This window comes from Adiantum capillus-veneris, chromosome 9, assembly GCF_014529385.1.
Source record: "Adiantum capillus-veneris isolate H3 chromosome 9, ASM1452938v2, whole genome shotgun sequence".
Classification (NCBI taxonomy): Eukaryota; Viridiplantae; Streptophyta; class Polypodiopsida; order Polypodiales; family Pteridaceae; genus Adiantum; species Adiantum capillus-veneris.
In genome coordinates this window covers 20909696-20930848 of record NC_140939.1, presented here as the reverse complement: position 1 = coordinate 20930848, position 21153 = coordinate 20909696, and the positions used below count along the sequence as shown (strand labels likewise).

The following is a 21153-nucleotide window of genomic DNA, read 5'->3' as shown; positions in this document are numbered from 1 at the left end:
TGGCTAGCGTTTTTGGACAAGACCACAGCAGATCAGCCAGCGTTTTGTTTCTACATCAGCTTGGCGACAAGATTACAGCAGATCAGCCTAGCGTTTTGCATTGCAAGGCCACCGGCAGTAGCACAAGACAGTTTTCAGCCCTAGCGTTTTTGGTTTGCAGAACAACCCTAGCGTTTTTGCAAATCATCGCGACAAAATCAGTCATAGGACCAGCGTTTTCAGTTTTCAGCCTTTAGCACTCGCAAATCAAGTCGCGAACCTCGCAAATCTCACCTTCCCGCAGCAGATCCTCGCCGCACAGTCAGATCCAACAAAGTTTGCAAATTCACCCCGAAAACGCAGATTTCAGCATCTACGTTTTCAGCGCGTCGTCGTCGCACCGTCGCCATCGACATCGTCCCTGACATAGAATCAGAATTCAGCAGATAAAGATTTGCAGATTTTAGCCCTTAAGAGTTTTCAGATTTCAGCCGTCTCGTCGTCGTCCTCATCGTCGTCGACATCGTCAGCAAGTCCAAGCATTGTAGAGATTTGTGCAATCAATAGTAGACCACTCTCGCCAACAAGAGTAGGGCCTTCGGAGGAGGGTTTTCAACGTCTCTGGTGTTGTATTCTCTTCTCTCTCTATCTCTCAGTCTCATACACTTTCACGAACAGTGTCCATTCACTTTGTTTGTGTCCATTGCACTCTCTCATTAAGAACAGAAAGGCTCTCCCTTCCATAAGAATAAAAGGAACCTTGAGCGTAGATCGGAGCACTCATCTTGAACAAAGTTCAAACATTCACTTCCGCTGCACCTTATACTTATAGGCGTGTGCAACCACCCTCCTATTTTTAATCGACCACTTCCTTTTTAGCTTTCATTGCATGTGCACCACAGCTATTCTCGGCAACTTGGGCTGCAAGGCACGTGTGAGCACACCCTTGCTTATCTCGGCTTGCTTGGACATCAACCATCTCCCTCTCCCTTGGGTTGTCACGGCAACGTGACAAGGGGTGAGACACCCCCTTTCCTCAGTAAAAGATATGGGCCCCATTGAGGCCGCGGGAACAACACCAGGCGGACACCGCCTGGTGATCACCTCTGCACAACCGCCATCGACGACAACGGCATGACACCATCCAGCACCGCATAACGACCGCGCCGCCCATAGCTGCCAACTATCGCCCGTGAACAGTGCGAGCGCCAAGGCGCCATGGCCAAGCTCCTCAAGAGACTCTCTCCAACTCGTTGACATCAAACAACACCCTCTCCGGTATTTATACCCTCCGCCCCTACACAGCAGCGTCCCATGTGGGACTATAGCCTGCCACATGGCGCGCCCAAAGGCAAGGCACCCCTTGGGGTCCCCACCTTCGCGTCTATCCATTCAAATCAAAGCTGACCACCTGTCACCGCCTCCCCTGTCCGTCTAGGATCTGCAAAACACTTCAGCTTTGAACTGACATGTCTTCCACACCGTAGCTCCGTTTGAGGAACCATACGGACCAGCTCGCACAGCAATTCGAAAACTACATTCCAAAGCAAAAAACCAGCACTTCGGACATCTGGACTTGCCATCCCAATTGGCCCACTCTGGAGTCCTTTTGGCCTAAGAAACCACATCAAACATACATCCCAAATACCACATGCCTGCCCAAGCCTTTCACACTTGCTTCAGCACTCAAGCTTACACTTGTAGACATACATACTCCTGTTTGTGCTCTCTGTTATGGTCGACACACTTTGGCTGCACCAACGGCAAATCACCCCAACAATCTCAGTTTGCAGCAGATCAGCCTCCACGTTTTCACATTCCAGCCCTTCCCCTCACTAGAAAGTGGCTCGGATCTACCTCGCGAGCTTCCCGTTGCGGTCCGGTACTTCACCAGTCCATCAAGCCTCCCCTTGGCCATTCCCTCGCCGGCATTGAGTGCTCACATTGCTATCCATCATCAGCATTGTCGAGATCTGCGTTTTCAGCCCTGCTTTACACGAAAGATCTGCTCTGTTTTACGCTTCAGATCTACGTTTTTGCAGCCATCTTTTAGCCCTGCATTCCTCTCACATCAGGAGAGCAACTCAACCCCAGATCTATCCCTTGGTGGCTATCCGCAATCCCACATCGAGAAGGATCCAAGGGTGCATGAAATCAGCCCCAGAGGTGTCTCGTCTTGAGGAGTTACCGCGGCGACAATCATCATTTCAGTCGATAGAGTCTGCACTTGAGGTATTGCATGTGTGTACATTCCATTTACACAATCTAAAGCAAATACCACATCGGCAACGGTGTTGTAAGGTGCAGCGGAAGTGAATGTTGAACTTTGCTCAAGATGAGTGCTCCGAACTGTGCTCAAGGTTCCTTTTATTTACGGAAGGGAGAGCCTTCCGTTCCTTTAGTGAGAGAGTGCAATGGACACAAACAAAGTGATGAACCTTGTGAATGAAGGTGTTGAGACTGAGAGATAGAGAGAGAAGAGAATACGACACCAGAATGTTGTCAAACCCTCCTCCGAAGGCCCCACTCTCTATGGCAAGAGCGGTCTACTATTGATTGCACAAATCTCTACAAAGCTTGGACTTGCCGACAATGAGGACGACGACGAGACGGGCTGAAATCTGAAAGTGCAAATGGCTGAAATCTGCAAATCTTTATCTGCTAAATTCTACAAATCTTTATCTACTGAATTCTGACTCTATGTCGATGACGATGTCGATGGCGACGCAGATGTGCATTTTCCGGGCTGAAACTGCAAACTTCAACGGATTGGAACGTGCGACGAGGGTCTGCTGCGGGGAGGTGAGATCTGCGAGGTTTGGGGATTCTACTGCGGAGTCTATCTGCTGAAATTGCAAAACGCTGATGCAAAGGTTGACTTTGTCGGAATGAATCTGCAAAATGCTGAGAGTCTTGCTAATCCAAAAACGCTAGGCTGATTTGGGGTTCTGCGGGGAGACACTAGGGCTGATCTGCAATGCAAAAACGCTGAAGTATCTGCAATGCTGAAAAACGCTGGCTTTGTCTTGCTGAAAACGCTAGGTCTCCATGCTCGGGGGTTTCCTGCTGAGAAGGTGCCTGTTGAACACAATGTTCCTACTGCCTCTTTTGCCAGAGAGTGCTAGCGCTAGGTTTCTATATATACTTGGCTAGTCAAATTGCCCTACCCAGTTCCCAACAAAAGTCACTTAAAAATAATAAGTGAAAAATGTCAAAAATAGGGAAAATAGGTCTATGCACTGTAAAAATGCTCCTGATGTGTTCTGACTGAAATCTGATGATCATGCTATGTGCAACCAGAGGATATGCATCTACTCTAATGTCTGGACATGCACGGTCTGCGAACAGACTCACAAAAGTGCCAGATCACTTCCTATTCTAGACTGACTTGACTGAACTGAACCCTGGTCATGTTGTAGCTTGTCCACGGACACATAGGGTTGTATGTGTCAGGTGACATCTCCTCTTTTTCAAAGTGAGGTTCTGGTACCCAACTGTATGGCGTCGAGGGAGATCGCTAACAGCGTCTGGAATCCTAGAAAGGACTCTTCGCCGGCCCACTCTGATGCGTGGGTCATGCGATACTTGAACTTCAGAAAGGTCTGCAACGCTTGCTTCTCTGGGCCGCGCCGAAAGCGACAAGTCTTCTGTGGCTCCTTCAATGCTTCAACTTCGTCTATAGTCATGCGTCTACCTTCTTCAAGAATCTCCGAGGCTGAAAATTCCTGAAACCACTTCCAACACAAAAACATGAACATACCTATTCCACGTAAAGTGACTTGAAAAAATCTCGTCTTCTCTAAAGACTGTGCATGCAATGTAGATGAACAAATAGACGGAGTGCCAACCCGTTCACCACACACGCGCAAACGATGAGATCGAATATTGTGTTTCTGATCTAAATCGATCAATTTTAGCAAATAACAATGGACATGCCCATGCTTGATACTCAGTCTGTCTTGTGCTCTTTCAGAAACTGTGTCATGCCAAGGAAGAGACATGGAATGTGTATTCCTTGAATGCAAACATTTCATCTTTTCATGAATCATCCGCATACATCCGTGCTCATTTATGAGTGAATCGTGCTCATCAAACAATATGTCATGCCTCTAAAAAGGGATCACAGAAAGACGCTGACTAAAATACAGGAAATGATCACGAATGAAATACTCGAACAATGCGTGCTGACTAATCACTCGAATACATAATACTTCCTGAGAGGGTTCTTTGGACCTAGGCTCCAGAGCCAAGATCAGTTCTTCAGGATCTATCAAATCTTCCTGTGGGGTTTTGTGGACCTCGACTCGAAAGCCAAGATCGGTTCTTCGTGATTAGTTGAATTTGCAATGAGGTTAGCTTCACTAGAAACAGTATCAACTAACCCATCATTCTTGTGAACAATCACATCGTGGTCATACAAATCATCATGCTCGTGAGAAATCACATCTTGATCATGCAAATCATCATGCTTGTCATTGTCATCCAAATCATCATGCTTATCATTGTCATTGTCACAAACGGGAGCGCATAACAATATAAAATACATTCGGATAAATAGGATTTATCACTTATTACTGAAGCCGGAGGATATAGAGAGAAATAAATAGAGAGAGATAGAGTGAGAAGATCGACACAGTACTAGGACCAGAAGATGGGCTGGTCCCCCCCCCGTAATAGTATCTTTATTACTGAGGAGAAGTCTATACAAGCACTTGAACCGAACGTATTACCACGTTCGTTCTAGAATAAGACTTGATGGTTCCCGGAAGCCTCAGCTTCCGATTCCTAGGGCAAAACCCTATTCCAAGCAACTTCCGTTCCTTATTCCAATTCCTCGAGAATCAAGGTTCTCGTCTCTGGATCTCACCTTCCAGACTCAGGGCATGGCATCCCTGCAACTCTTTTCCAACTCTCTTTCCAAGGTCCTCTTCCCGCAGAACAACTCTGCTTTCCCGAACACGAAGTCCTTACTTGGGAATCCCAACTTCCGAATCACAACTTGAGAGAGACTACCTCTCTCCGATCCGTGGATCTACTTCCCAAACCCGGGTACGAAACCCTTGGGCTGATCTGGCTCTAGTTCCTCAGAGCGCTTTTCTCCTGCAGAGGCTCATACCTTCCTCTGCTCCTACTCCCTCACTAAGAGGAAGTACACCTGCAAACAAATACTCAGAGTTCATAACAAGAAAACCGTTACCTTCAAAGTCTCGACGCTCAAAACGCAACTCCGTTCTCGAAAAGCAATTCGCCGGAAGAGATCTCTGCATAAAAAATCCTCTCTTCCAATCCTACACACAAAAGAGGTGTGTTCTCGGGTTCCTTCTCGTAAATCAGCCCCGTCTACGACGTTTATGGGCTGAAAAAAGAGAAAAACAGTAACTTGTCGCGATGGAAACACGCTTCGTAGGCACTTCTTTGCGAGGGAACTCGCGCACTGGGTCTTGGCGACATCTGGTACACTTGGGGCAGCCATGGGCATTACCGGCAACGTCTTCTTTACGGCTGAAATCTGCAGCAGCATCTCCTCCTTGCAAAGATTGGTCCTCCCCTCTGAGTGAGGGCATGTGATGCTTTTATAGCTCCTAGCCATGGGCACGAATAGCTGCTCGCGTAGAGATCGCGGCCGTTTTTTTTTATTATTTTTTTTCATTTTTTTTCCTGTTCTACCAGAAAAAGAGAGAGAGAAAACGCTGGCTGATCTGTTGCCTTATTTATCAGATGGCTGCCCACTTATTAAGTGAGCGGCCGACGTATTTTAAAAATAGTCTGAACCTGCCCAAAAACTCAATAAAACCTTATAAGTTAAAAACAATGCTTTCACAGCACTTCCCAGGCGTCCCTGGATGCAATCACATGCACAGTTGCAATGCAGACATAGACTTCCTCGCGGGAAAGCATCTGCTTTCCCGAAAAGCAATCCCGCTTTCTCAAAAAGCATATGTTTTTCCTCAAAGTTTCCTCTGAACCCATCTTCATTCAAGTGCTTTCTTTTTCCTTGTGCACAATTCTAACACAGTTCGGAATTTCCTCCCGACTATGGATATTCCCTTTCCGATGCACCCGTCACCCACCTTGTGACGCATCAGGAATACCCATCACCTAGTCCTTTCCTACCGAACTTACGGTACAATCTCCTTCACGATGCTCTATGTCACCCATCCTATGACACATTAGAGATGTCCGTTCCCGGATGGTCGGATACTTCTTCCCGATGCTCCCTGTCACCCATCCGATGTGACGCATCAGAAGTACCCGTTCCTGGTGGCCTTACAGATATTTCCTTTCACAGTGCTCCTATCATTACTCTGAATGACGCACTAGGAATATTCTGTACTCGAATGTCTCCAGTGAGAAAAACCCTCTCACTTAAAATTCCAATAATTCATTTAGAATTATTTTTCCTTGGTGTTCCAAGCGAGAAAACCCTCTCACTTATAAATCCAATAATTCATTTAGAATTATTTTTCTGTCAGATAAAGCCAATTTGGCAACATCCCTATCACTTATAAACAGTTGTCCTCAATTGTAGAGGTTCAACTGAACTGCCAAGGAGAAATCGGAAAAATTCCAAATCTTGCTCAATGGTGAGTTGAGCTAGTCCTTTCTTAAAAGAGAACTTAAAAATTAAATTAAACAAAAATTCAAAATTCCAATAGTTCAATACTTAGCTTACCGGTTCATGTCCTTCCTCTAGTACCTTGAGGATATCCTTCACCAATCATCAAACTTACGAGCCATGTAAGAACTCGTCATTCACATCTTTCCAACAGATCGGAAGTTTTCCTTATCCGAGAATCTGTCAGCTCAATTCCACCTTCTCAATCCCGAGAAGAATAATTCCTCCTAGAAATCAATCTAGGTCTATGTCCTTGCGCATAACCTTGCGCTATTAGTCCTGAGGATATTAAACCTCTTCTGTCCTCCCGCATAGGGCATGTCGAGAGCATTAAGCTCCTGTGAATCTTCCTGTGGCAGACAAAGTGTGTCATCTTACCAAAGTGAGTTCTTATTCGGGGCCTTTGCTTTGGGTAGGCCAATTGTTCTGATCCAAAGTTTCTTTATCCGAGACACTGTTAACTTGATTCCGTCTTCTCAAATTCGAGAAGAATAATCTTCCCAGAAATCAATCTAGGTATCTGTCCTTGCGCATAATCCTGCGTTGTTAGTCCAGAGGGTATTAAACCTCTTGTGTCCTCCCACATAGGGAATGCCCAAGTCATAGAGCATTAAGCTCGATGTCTTTCTTTCACAAACAAAGTTTGCGATCACCTTAGAGAAGGTTCTTGTTCTAGGCCGTCGCTCAACGTAGGTCGACGGTTCCAATCCGAAGATTCTTTGTGCACGGTGGCACTTCCTTCCAATCTTTTCCTCCTGCGAGTTATTAACACCAGCAGTGTTTTCCCGACGCCCATTAGAGTCTCTTCCTTACAATATCATTAAAAAATGATTCACCTTGCGAGCATCAATGACGCCTTGCAAAATCTCAGGCAGATAGGATTCTAGCCATAGCATTTTCTAAACGTACGTTCAAACCCGGTTCACAACTGAGCGAACCCTCTTTGATTCTCAGGGATATTCTCCCATTTGTAATTCTTACCATTTTGAAACGGTTGGGGAAGAACAAAATAGTTCAAATTTATTCCAGCAGCGTGTAAATACTACTTGACCTGCTCATGGAGAAACATATACCGCAACCAAAAGTTGCTACTGTAATGGTAAAAGCACATAGCGTACTCAATGATCAACGACCATCGGAAAACCTCTTCTCCGTAGAGAAACTCAAATTCCTTCTACCAAACACATCTCAAATAGAGATTCTCGTGTCGGAATATTCTTGCGCGCAAAACGGCGCTCAAGAGAGTATAACAAACTCTCGTCCAGTTCCTTGGCATAGGTCTGCATCTTTGTGTGTTATCCATGTACTCAAAAGTGTACATAATTCTTAAGTTGTGTTAAAGTTTCGGTGAACCTGGGAAATTGCCTTCCCTTCGTAAAATCCTTAGAGCGAAGACGCTCATCTTGATGATCACTTGGCTCGATCTTAGAGCAAAACCCGCTCATCAAATAATCTAGGATTTTAATCCTTGGATTCCTCAAGCACAGGCCGTAGTCGTCGCTTGTTGCTTCCCTCCTAAAGAGAGTGTTCATTCACTTGTGCAAAAAGCACGACCATATCTTCCCTTACCGTGTAGGGGGTGTGGGCTTAAAGAGTACTCAAGCTTCATGAAAGCTTTTCTTTGCTTGAAAGCTCAGAATGGTTCATAATTTCCTACCCGCAGTAGCAGGAAATCTGTTCAAGAATTACCGGATACCAGATCAATAGTTGACCTTCCGCCTAGTTAAGCAAAACAATTCATCTCAGAAAACAATGTTTCAGTTTGATCCTGCTCTCATAAACACTCGAGCGTGGTAGTCCCGGTTAGACATAACCATATCTTGTGCAAAAGAGCAAACAAGCACAATGCACTTTATGATTTCCTCAAAGATGTAACTTTGATTGAAAACCTGTCCTCTCACTTAAAGTTCGAGGGTCTTCTATTCAAGAACTCAGGAGTTAGATTGAATTCCCTTACTCCAAACTTTCTGTGTTCAATGATTCCCGTCCCACTACGGGGATTGGATTGTCACGTTTGTGACTTAACTACATTACATACTTACTCGTTGATGCAGATACGCGAAGTGCCATGCCAAGGAGGACCCCTACGCTTGGATGGTTGCGACTCTTCGCTCAAAGGACATGCCTCTTCGCCAAAAGCCACACTCCTTCGACGACCGGTCACACCCCTTCGCTCTACGGGTGCGACTCTTCGCCCAATGGTTGCAGCTCTTCGCCGAAAGGATGTGTCTTTACGTCTAAAGTCATGTCTCTTCACCAAGAGACGTGTCTTTTCATTTGTGTCTATTCGTCTCCTATAAGGAGCCCTTGTATCACACTTTCAATCAATCAAACACAGAGTCTTCTTAAGTCTTTCTTTGAGTTCAGTTCAGTTTCTTAAGTCTTAATCATGAGTTTAAGTACTTAATAGAGGATTAGTACCTAGAATCCTCTTAGTAGTATCAGAGCAAATTTTTTCCCGGGACCCGAAGGTTGTGAGCCTCTCACCCTCGCCGCTACCCTCTCCCCCCCCCTTCCCGGAGTTGTATGGAAGAAGGAGAACGAATGAAATCCCGAAGATTTTTCCCTCTTTTCCCCCCGCACATATGTTAAATTACCACTTTCGGGCAACACTAGTATAATGCAAGATGCTCTCTTAAAGTCTCGGAGGTTCAACATGGCATTGATGGCGGTGCCCTGTCCCGTGTGGCGCGTGGAGGTACTCAAACTAGCCCCCCCATGTCCCTTTTACCCTCTCGGAGCCTCTCCAAGTGATGCACCCCTTCGAAAGGACACAACTTTTAAACATGCCCTTTCACATGGAAATGACCTTTTTCTTTAAAAAAAAGTGACCCTGGACTTTTTTTTTAAAACCTAACCATTGGGCACCCTCTCCTACCTCAAAAAACGGAAAAAAAATAATATTTTTTTTTCAGCCCCCCTCTTTGATGCGCGAGCATATCAGCCCCTCCCCTCTTCGATTGCGCGCAAGAAACCAACCCCCCTGCGCGTGATGTGGACTCGCGGTGTGGACTCGCGGTGTGCTCTCGAAGGCGGATTTGCATGGCTGTCCAGAAATTACAGCAGCAAAATACTTCAATTTTCAGCACCGAATGATCTTCTTCTTCGCCACTTTTACCTCCCAGGAGTGATGGTTATCAATCTCCCTTTCTAATGCTTGAGTACTACATGCTTTTTCAGCCCGAACAGTTTTCATTCCCCTCAACAAGAAGGAACCCCTTTCATTGGCGTTCGAGCAAAGCCTTCCTTTTCATTAACGGTTCATGCTCGAGTATGGACTCTCACCTCTCATTGTGGAAGCATCGGGTAGCCGCCTTGGAACAAGACATCTCCTCACTTACAATGAAATTGGAGGCTTTCCGGCAACAATTGCAACAACCTTTTGGTATCAAACAGTTTTCAACAGTTTCTCAGCAATCTATGTCTCACCCTCAGCATGTTTCTTCAGAGACAACCCAACACAAACTCACTTTGCTTCAGCAACAACATGCTCAGAAGCAACATTCTTTGCAGCATGACTGTTATAACAAGCCTCAACCTCAAAATGATCATTGGCAAAAGCAGCAACATGAAGCTTTCAGAAGATCTCCCCTTGAAGAGCATTCAACCTCTTCGAAGTGGACTCACATAGTGGCACATATTTCCAACCCTAGTCAAGTACTCGGTCGTGAACGCCGCAACGTTGGACAAGTTCCCCCTTGCGAGCCATGCCATGCTCCTCTTACTCTGGAAGCCTTAATACCCGTTGATAAAGCTGAAGATTCAAGAGATTTTAGTTTATGTGTGGCATCCCAAACGCACACAACTTCTTTGGTTGTGGTCCAGGCAAAAACAAAAGCCTCGTCACCGCCCTTGCAGAATGAAGTCTTTGTTTCTGATGAGATAACTGATGCTGTGGTGAATGATAATTCTTCAAACTTGAAGATACCAATTCTTACCTTCAATGATACAAAGGATAAAACGGATACAAAATCTTGCAGCACGACTTCAGTCGCTGCAATTGAATATTTGGACACAACTTGTTTCACAAATAAACCTTTACAGATGGACGTACCTCCAAACACTACTATGTCTCAGTCTACAACATCCCTTCAGGAGGATTTTACTGTTCCAAACAAACCAATGGATTACCTTACAAATTTCCAACCAGTGGTCATCACTCAACAGAAAACGCAAGTCAGTTTACCAATTTCACTCGAAGCAGATACAGATTCAATCTTTTATTGGACAAAGCTCGAAGTTACAAATGACTTTGACAAAAGCACTAATCAAGTTGCAGACGTGATACTGATACTTTTGAAAAAGATGAGACAAGTTGCAGCTATGATCAGTTTTCAGTTTAGCAAAATAGTCATGATCAATAACAGTGCCATGACGTGGGAATTAACAAAAAGAGCTTTGGATGCAGAAGCACAACGACAATACATTTCCTCCTCCCGGAGTTTCTACAACTACCCTGAGTTTTATTTTAAGAGGGAGGGAATGTCACGTTTGTGACTTAACTACATTACAATACTTACTCGTTGATGCAAATACGCGAAGTGCCATGCCAAGGAGAACCCCTACGCTTGGATGGTTGCGACTCTTCACTCAAAGGACATGCCTCTTCGCCAGAAGCCACACTCCTTCGACGACCGGTCACACCCCTTCGCTCTACGGGTGCGACTCTTCGCCCAATGGTTGCAGCTCTTCGCCGAAAGGATGTGTCTTTACGTCTTAAGTCATGTCTCTTCACCAAGAGACGTGTCTTTTCATTTGTGTCTATTCGTCTCCTATATAAGGAGCCCTTGTATCACACTTTCAATCAATCAAACACAGAGTCTTCTTAAGTCTTTCTTTAAGTTCAGTTCAGTTTCTTAAGTCTTAATCATGAGTTTAAGTACTTAATAGAGGATTAGTACCTGGAATCCTCACATGGATTCTATGTACACTAAGGTGTACACTTTCAGCTTTTATTGCTGACTCTACCATCTGCTGCAAAGTATTTTGCAGATGCGTCTACAAAATTCGGGCAAAAGTCCTTTGTTGAATTTCTTCATCTTTCCTTCCTCAGAGAGGATCGAGAGTGGAGCTACCATGGCAAGAGTGAACCACTACTTGCTTTGACTCACTCGTGTTCCTATTGGGCAAAGCCATCCCAATCTTCTTGGATGCCTTCCTCAAAGTGTACAGGAAAAAAAAAATTGTCGAAAAGTTCAGCCTTGAATTGAATCCAAGTCTTGTTGTAAGTTCCTTGCAGAGCTTTGGTATACCCCCAAGTACTTGCAATCCCCTTGAGGTGTTTAATCACATGCCTCATCTTCGACGCTTTTTCAAAAATTGCCGTTTGCAAAGGCAACTAAACTTGTCGAATCAAAGCGGTAGCTTTCGGGGCATCTTCCCTTCCGTCAAAAGTATCAAACTTGACTAGAAGTGTTCCTAGGTCTAGAGACCTTCTTCATATCCTTCCCGGAATGACACGATTTCATGGCTATAGTTCTGGATTGACGTTCATGGATATTTTCTGGATTCTGAAGAATCTCGAGCATTCCGCTCCTTGGATACTCTAGGATCTTGAGCATCATGCTCTTGTCGCCTTCTCAGAGAATCCCAAGCCTTATGTCGACTTCTTGCAGAGAGAAAAAAAAATTCCAACTCTGCTAGCTTTTTCCTGCAAGACTTAGGTTTCCGCCTGCTTACTTCTCTCTTGGCTTGTCATGGCTTCTTCTCGTATCTTCCCAGAGTCGTCCTCCTTTACAAAGAAAGAGAGGAGACCATGCTCTGATACCACTATCACAAACGGGAGCGCATAACAATATAAAATACATTCGGATAAATAGGATTTATCACTTATTACTGAAGCCGGAGGATATAGAGAGAAATAAATAGAGAGAGATAGAGTGAGAAGATCGACACAGTACTAGGACCAGAAGATGGGCTGGTCCCCCCCGTAATAGTATCTTTATTACTGAGGAGAAGTCTATACAAGCACTTGAACCGAACGTATTACCACGTTCGTTCTAGAATAAGACTTGATGGTTCCCGGAAGCCTCAGCTTCCAATTCCTAGGGCAAAACCCCATTCCAAGCAACTTCCGTTCCTTATTCCAATTCCTCGAGAATCAAGGTTCTCGCCTCTGGATCTCACCTTCCAGACTCAGGGCATGGCATCCCTGCAACTCTTTTCCAACTCTCTTTCCAAGGTCCTCTTCCCGCAGAACAACTCTGCTTTCCCGAACACGAAGTCCTTACTTGGGAATCCCAACTTCCGAATCACAACTTGAGAGAGACTACCTCTCTCCGATCCGTGGATCTACTTCCCAAACCCGGGTACGAAACCCTTGGGCTGATCTGGCTCTAGTTCCTCAGAGCGCTTTTCTCCTGCAGAGGCTCATACCTTCCTCTGCTCCTACCCCCTCACTAAGAGGAAGTACACCTGCAAACAAATACTCAGAGTTCATAACATGAAAACCGTTACCTTCAAAGTCTCGACGCTCAAAACGCAACTCCGTTCTCGAAAAGCAATTCCCCAGAAGAGATCTCTGCATAAAAAATCCTCTCTTCCAATCCTACACACAAAAGAGGTGTGTTCTCGGGTTCCTTCTCGTAAATCAGCCCCGTCTACGACGTTTATGGGCTGAAAAAAGAGAAAAACAGCAACTTGTCGCGATGGAAACACGCTTCGTAGGCACTTCTTTGAGCTGATCAGGAGACGAAAGAGATCGTGTTTTCACCATAAAAGAAAGAAAATCGTCCACTTGCAGTTTGCTGGGGTTTTGGTGTGTGTTGATGTCCAGGTAATCCCAAAGATGATTAAGAACATCGTTTGCAGTTATATTGTAAATCTTGAACCCCGAAGATGAAGCAAAGTGCTGGACTACTAGTGGATGCATTGAAAGATGGCCAATTTGTAGCTTGCGGAAATTTTTCACTTTTTCCACTATCGATATCTCTTGGTGCAAGTCATACAAAGTTGTAATCTTTCTAGCTGCAAGATGGCATAGTATGAGTGTATTCACCTGCAGAGAGATCACTTCATTGCACAAAAGCATAGGGGCTTATTACATATATTAACCCTCTATTTGTGACATTTATCATGAATAACACACCATCCTCCCTTCCATGTGCAAATATCCCCTTTAATAGTACCCCATCCCAATGCAAATAGAAAATCGCTGACCTACATACTTGTGACCCCCCACCTCCCTTCCCATTTGATGCAAAGAAAAGAAACAACAAGACAATCATTATGTGAAATGACGATATACCCTTTCCTCCACATATGCCAATTGACGGAGGTGAGGTATTTCATGTATGGAAAGACCTAAGCTCTCCAAAGAAACATTGTTTGAGTCTCGCACTAACTCGAAAACAACTTTAACCACCGTAACAGCTCCACCCTCAGCCAATAATTTATTGTGAGCTTTCGTTGCTGCTCTTTCAACTTTTGCAATCACCTCCTTACGGGTAGCAAGCCCCCCTTGACCAGGGCCATCTTCGTTCAAAAGCCCAGAAAGTGCGGTAGTGTCCTCCCCTTTGGTGTTACATCGCAAGTGTCGCCTCTTTGCCTTCTTTTCACCCCTTTTTTTCTCTTTGGGAGGCACTATGACAGGTTCCTCTGTTATATTCCTAGAAGGAGGTTGCATGTCAAAGTTGAACAAAGTTTCCTGGGAAGGACCAGATTGTGTGTTTGAGTACTCCTTACCATCACTGAGGTGTAATAAGGGCAGGTCTTGTGCCTTTTCTTGCACAGCAGTCATCTTCTCAAGATTAGGGAGCTTCACTTCCACTGATTCTTCTTGCAAAGATGCACCTTCTGTGGGCAGTCCAGATTGTATTGCGCTCTCCTCAATTCTGTTGATGGGATAGAGAGCTTGATTCTTATCAACCTTGTTACGTTTCTTTCGAGCCCTATCACATTCGTGAAAAACGTGTACAGTGATAGCATGCGCTGGATCCCTTTCACCATCATAGCCTTGTGTGAACCTCGTTCGTTTTGTAGGGAGTTCATTATACTTCGGAGTACGCTCGCGTCTCTGCTGCCGATGTTGAGTAGTGGTGCTCTCTTGAATCTCTGCCCCTAGTGACAAACTTTGGAAGCCCATGACCTGCTGACAAGCAACGCCCGGCATGGCAGACTCTGCTTGAGTGGAAGAATAGGGCCCCGTTTGAGGAAGCTTGCAATGGCTCTGGTCGCCATTAGTTAGTTGATGAGCTGCTTGCTTGGCCATACTGTGGCAACACCAACGTCACGGACTCCCGGTATTCCGGGGTAGCCACGTTGTTTGAGGTACAATGAGCTAGACTCATCAGGCCGGGTTGAGAAGAGAGAGGGGAAGGTGCGTCGTGGCGTGCATGATTGGGCAAAAAAATCGTCCTTTCCTCCGGACCTATTTTTGTTTGGGTCCCCCCCCTCGGAATAGCAAAACTACCAAACTCCTTTTCAAGTGGAGGATGAGCTTTGATCCGTGATCAACGCGACCAGAGGCGTCCATGTTACCAATAATGTAACCATCGCTGGCTAAGATTAACTCCCGTTAAAATCTTTGTATTCTGTGCCTCCAGCTTGTGTGAACAGACAAGCGGACAAGATAACATCCCTCCTCCTACACCCCCACTGCACCTAGTCTGTTTGCCATGCTCGCATGCGGAGAGAGAGAGAGTGAGAGAGAGAGAGAGAGAGAACCCTAAGTTTAGGGAGGTCTGCTACAGTCGGAGGCGTGGAGTTCCCTGCAAAATATCCGAAAATAGCATACTACAAACCATAGAACAGACTAATCGACATACCTGGCAACCATGTAGACACATAATCGCGAGATACACGAACAGAGAGAGACAGAGTGTGAGAGAGAGACATAGCGTGCGTGCAGACGCACCTCCTAGAATCGAGTGCTACGCCGGCACGGCGAGAGAGGAGAGGGGAGAGGTGAGAAGAATAACACAGACACTGGGTGCAATCTCCCCCCGTGCAAGAGTGAGCATTTTCCTCTTGCACGTATTTAATTTATAGATTTCTTGAATGCTCAAAGTGAGTACAAACTGGCCGGCCAGACATAATTGGCCAAAGCTCACAAAGAGCACTTGAATAATCAAATATACATAAAATGTAACATCCTTCTTCATAATCCATTATTTGCTGATGCTCTTGCCACCTGTCAGCTGCAATAGATAATAAAATATTAATTCTATAACATACCTCTCCGTTGGAAAGCAATTGTCCTCAGTTGCGAAGATAAAAATCTGCAAACAATACTTGTCAAAAACAGTGATTAGTATGTTGTGTCAAAACATCACATAATAAAAGAAAAATGTATGAAACTAAACAATATTAGCTTATGCCTGCCGTCATCCACATACTACCTATTCTAGTGTCCCATACCACTAGAATAAGCAGTATATGTCATACCCTGATGAATCAGGATATCATTGGTCACACTCATCATTAATCTCATAATGTCAAGTCTCATCACATAAACACTGCCATAATAATCACTAGATACCAAATCCCAATCCAATTCCAATTCCACAATATAAGTCCAAATCTAAATCACTTTCATTATGTACCCGGGTAACAAAATCATACCAGTTACAGTGGTGGCCAGCCACTGCAGCATGATTTTGTGATTGGTGTTGCCTAAATCGGTGAATCTACACCAATATGACGTGATGCCTAAATCGGCGAATCTGCATTTGATATGAGTTCAAAAAGCGTGAATCTGTAGTTTGTTGTTGTGCTGCCTAAATCGGCGAATCTGCACTAGATGAGCATTGACACACTGCCTAAATCGGCGAATCTGTGTGCATGTGACCAATGGACTAGGCTAGGCATAAAAAGTGAAAAATAAATGACCTATTTGATATGAAATTGGAATAGACTGGAATGTGAAAGCATGTATCAAATCTTAGCGATCATTGCACACCAACTGAGCTCATGTAAGTAGTGAATGACAAGTCATCTCAGCAAGAGTCCAATCAAAGAAAGTAGAACCCGTGACATTAGAAACAATGGATTTTGCAACATGTAAACAAGTAAGGAAATTTTGTCGTTTTAAAGCATCTGGAAAAAAATTCTTGCATGTTGCAAAGGTGCTTGGGTATTTGTAGAGGTGTGAGAATATCTGCAAAAGACTCACTTAAAAGAAATCAAATATAATAAACATTAATTTATCAAACCACTATTAACTAGAGGATTCGCCCATAAGGATATGTGGTGAAGAGTGGGGAAATTTGGAAGGGCCAAGAGAAGAGATGGGATAAGCTGCAGTTCTGAGGGTGGTTAGTGTATGAGACTAGTTTACAAAGTATATATGAGGCATGCATTTTGGGTTGTTTAAGTACCAGGTAGATGCATGTTCTCTACTTTTTCTTTTTTTTTTGAAAAAGGAGTGAGTGGATTATTATACATTGCATAATTGTCAAAAATATAACATGATTGACATCAATTATGAGAACCTAATAATAGGGGGTGGCGAGGTATCTAATACAATGTATTGACTATCCTTGTGGATCTAATACAATGTATGGGTACGAAAATAGACTAAACCATCGGCGTCATCGTCAAGTCCCGTCAATACCCGGCATTGGGCGTCGTCGCAAAAAGTATTGTGTTAGTCATGGAAGAGTTTTGTGGTTGTCCGCTTCTGTAAGTAGTCCCAGGCAGGGGGGGGCATTGTTGTGGAGGTGTCAGATTCCACAGACGAGGGGGAGAGAGCGAGAAATGAAATGAAATAAACTATTACATTAAACGCCTTCAAAGGTCAAAACTACATTCTTGAGTCAAAATTGATACAATCAGTGTGAATCTAATCCAATGTCTGGGTACTGAGGTAAAGTGAAAGACTAAAATTAGAACCCTAAAAACGTGACTAAAATCTTCGTCATCATCGTCGATTCTTGTGGATGCCCAACAATGAGTGTTTATCTGAGAAAGTATTGCAATGGTCGCCGCAGAACTTACTCAATGTCCTCTACAGTAAGGAATCGTAGTGGGAGGGGGAAAAAGATAGCAAAATGAAATGAAATGTTATATTAAACGGCGGCAAAAAAAAGCCTATGGGAATTGGGAATAAACTTATACAGTCCTTATGGATCTAAGCCAATGTCCAGGTACAAATTAAAATGAAGTAACAAAAAAAATAAAATTAAAAAACTTCATCATCAACATCATCAATGCCCTGACGATCTATCGCAGCGGTGATCTCTACTACGAGAGAGAGACAATTGAATATTGTAGTAACAGCCAGAGGACCTGAGCGAGTTAGTCTCGCATGCAGCTGGACTACAATGTGCATGTAGTCGTTGCTTGCCAAATTGTTTCCTGCTGTAGATGGGTTCTCTTCGCCACTACCAAAAAGGCCCAAAAACTTGAACATGATGGCCTTAATGTGAAAAGGGAGCTCCACAGTGAAGAGCTTCACTCGCGGCAAACTGTTTGTTTGATCCGAATTCTGCAAACTTTGTCGAGGCTCGAGATCTATTGTCAGAGCATGGGAGCAGGTGTTGGGTGTCCATAATGGCAAGGTGTGCAGCAGGTAGCGCGCACATGGGTTCCTCAAACCACGAGAGCCGACAGAATCGAGAAAGAGAGAGGTTTTGTAGCGTGAGAAGGGGAGAGAGATAGTATAGTTGACGGATAACAGTGTTGCAGTTAATTTCCATCGCTTGTGGACTATAACTGCGAGTGTTCCCTTTTGAGATCGGGGTGGTAGTGAGTCTGTTTTTTTTTTTTTTTTTAATGGTTTGCAGGCAACGCTGCATGCGATAGGCCTGCACCACAATTGTGTACGTGTGTGTGTGAGACAGAGATTAATTAAGCGAAAGAGAGAGACTCGGAGAAAGATAGAGAGAGAGTTTGTCATGCTGTTTTTTTTTGCATGCACCAAACGAGGGGTGGCGCGAGGGGTGGGAGGGTGCGTGCTGCAGCCCTGCAACAAGCCGCCCGAGACAACTTGTGTGTACCTGTGGGTTGGCACTCCACAGCCGCCAAGGAGTGGGCATCTGGGAAACTACGAAAGAGAGGGTATAAGCCTGCATGTGTGGTTGGTCGAGCGGCTGCACACACACACACACACACACACACACACACAGAGAGAGAGTCTGATTTTGCATGTGATGGAGTTACCGCTCTGAGTGCTGCATGGCAATTACTACATGAGAGGGAGAGGGAAATCTGGTTCGCCAGTCAAGAGAGAGAGGGTGAGAGAGAGAGAGATTTTTATTCCTAGTGGGGCTGAGAGGGGAGAGAGACAGTGCAACTCCTGTTGAGGACGTCGTTCGGCCGTTGCGGGCGATCAAGGAGAGAGAGAGAGAGAGAGAGAGAGAGAGAGAGAGAGAGAGAGAGAGAGAGAGAGAGAGAGAGAGAGAGAGAGAGAGAGAGAGATAACTGTCTGTAAGAAAGGTTTTTCACCACCTTTGCAATTTGTGTGGCTAGGGGACGCCATGCAGACCAGGAAACCACACCACTCCATTTAGCCGCCTGCATGCCTTTTTGTGGGTGTGTGTCGTTGTTGGTTGGAAGGTTATTGACTGACTAAGAGAGAGAGAGAGAGAGAGCATAGGGGCCGTGGGCTGCGGTAGCTATGCATGAGGAAAAAAAAACTTGGCGGTTGTACAACAACAGCCAACCATATGTGACTCCAAGAGTTGAGGGCCGGGTCGTGTATGAGTGCTTGTGTGTGGGGTGGGCCATGCAAGGGTGGTAAACGGTTGGTCAAATTTGCGCCCTGGCTGCTTCGGGTGGTTGCTGGAGAGAGAGAGAGAGAGAGAGAGAGAGAGAGAGAGAGAGAGAGAGAGAGAGAGAGAGAGAGAGACACTCGCCGACTAGCAGATAATGAAAGAGAGAGATTGAGAGTTGGTGGTGCACGCGATGGTTGGGATCTGGCATGCAACTGCTTTGTCATAGCTGCCATCGCCAGCTGAATGAGCAGAGTAGTTGAAGAGTAATCGAGCGCACTGATATTGGCGTGGCGCTGGTCGGATACACAGGTCAAGATAACCATAGCGTTGATTATTAATTATCTATTATTATTATTATTGCTATTATTATTTTAGAGCTCTAAGGAGTGTTTCCCACTACGTGAAGAGTCTCCACAATGCCAACTTAGCATTGTGCTCGAACTCCTTTGCAATACTTGAATCTGGCCGCTCTTATTTTGACAAGGAGAGAGATCTTGAGGCATTGTTGGGTTTTTGGTCTTCAATTTTCACCCTTTTGCGTCATGCTTTTCATTATATTCATCTATATAGCTAGCAACCGTTACTTCTATATATATCTATACTATTAGAGAGATTGCTCATATGGATTGTAGATCCTATTCAATATGCAATATTTACGACAATTTGTAGTGCTAAAAGGTCATGAAAGATGAACAAATTATGCATATTATTAATTTTTGCTTGCTATCGTTCACTCCCAACAATCAGGCAATAGAAAAAAATTTGAAAACAATACTCATAACCTTCAGTTAAGCACGCCTTCAAGGAATTTATATGCCATGCAAATAAGAAAACGATAAGAGATTAAGGTAGAAGAGGAAAACGACTTAGCTGTAGCGTGTAGAGCTCTAATTATATTGATAGTAGTAGGAGCGTAAATCTGGGCTCTGATACCACTGCTACAGTCGGAGGCGTGGAGTTCCCTGCAAAATACCCGAAAATAGCATACTACAAACCATAGAATAGACTAATCAACATACCTGGCAACCATATAGACGCATAATCGCGAGATACACGAACAGAGAGAGACAGAGTGTGAGAGAGAGACATAGCGTGCGTGCAGACGCACCTCCTAGAATCGAGTGCTACACTGGCACGATGAGAGAGGAGAGGGGAGAGGTGAGAAGAATAACACAGACACTGGGTGCAATCTCCCCCCGTGCAAGAGTGAGCATTTTCCTCTTGCACGTATTTAATTTATAGATTTCTTGAATGCTCAAAGTGAGTACAAACTGGCCAGCCGGACATAATTGGCCAAAGCTCACAAAGAGCACTTGAATAATCAAATATACATAAAATGTAACATCCTTCTGCATAATCCATTATCTGCTGATGCTCTTGCCACCTGTCAGCTGCAACAGATAATAAAATATCAATTCTATAACAAGGTCACTAGCTACCCTTGTACCCTGTTGAAGACACAAAGAGAGGGCCTACGGGCTTGCCGAAGAGGAAGAGAAGGGGGAAAAGGGAGGGGGGGGGGGGGGGGGGTTGTACTTTTGCAGCTTTGTTGAAGGAACACACACACACACACACACACACACACACACACACACACACAGGAGCCCTTTACAACTGAGAGAGAACGGGGGGGGGGGGGGGGGGGTAGCCCTCAGGACTATATGACACAGGCATGGGGGCATGGGATCTATGGTGAGAGCATCGAGCACCGTAGATCTTGTCGGCACCGCAAAAAGTAATCTTGGGTATAAAAAGTAATCTCGGGTACCCGAGATTACTTTTTGTACCCGAGATTACTTTTGGTCACCTTTGGTATAAGAGTAATCTCAGGCCCATACCATCACAATAAACACGGGGGTGCTCGTGGTTAGGGCATGGGAGTCGCAAAGGTGAGGTCAAGGGTTC

At 44.8% G+C, this 21153-nt stretch overlaps 2 protein-coding genes across 3 annotated transcripts in view; both read right to left on the bottom strand.

The window, feature by feature from the left end:
• The window catches only part of LOC147450205 (protein NO VEIN-like), a 107278-nt gene extending 92882 nt beyond the window's left edge, over positions 1 to 14396 (bottom strand). Inside the window, exon 1 of one of the 2 annotated variants that reach the window (XM_086519489.1) lies at positions 14279 to 14396. The gene's annotated coding sequence lies outside the window, so the exon portion shown is untranslated. Of the gene's footprint in view, positions 1 to 5176; positions 5372 to 14278 lie in introns of those variants that run through there. The other variant, XM_086519488.1, reaches the window with a different exon arrangement.
• On the bottom strand, positions 13021 to 14916 carry LOC147450204 (uncharacterized). The gene is made up of 2 exons (XM_086519495.1): positions 13842 to 14916; positions 13021 to 13592 (listed from the first exon to the last, which is right to left on the bottom strand). Exons 1-2 carry the CDS (start codon positions 14802 to 14804, stop codon positions 13185 to 13187), a joined length of 1371 nt encoding a protein of 456 aa, XP_086375621.1. The 5' UTR covers positions 14805 to 14916; the 3' UTR covers positions 13021 to 13184.
• Between the last annotated feature and the right edge of the window lie 6237 nt (positions 14917 to 21153).

What these genes read in the sequence shown, in the direction of transcription:
- LOC147450204 (XM_086519495.1), bottom strand. Translation starts at nt 14,804, where the DNA reads ATGGCCAAGCAAGCAGCTCATCAACTAACTAATGGCGACCAGAGCCAT. An exon ending in TGGCATATGTGGAGGAAAGG is followed by an intron (nt 13,593 to 13,841) that starts GTATATCGTCAT and finishes ATCTCTCTGCAG; the next exon opens with GTGAATACACTCATACTATG.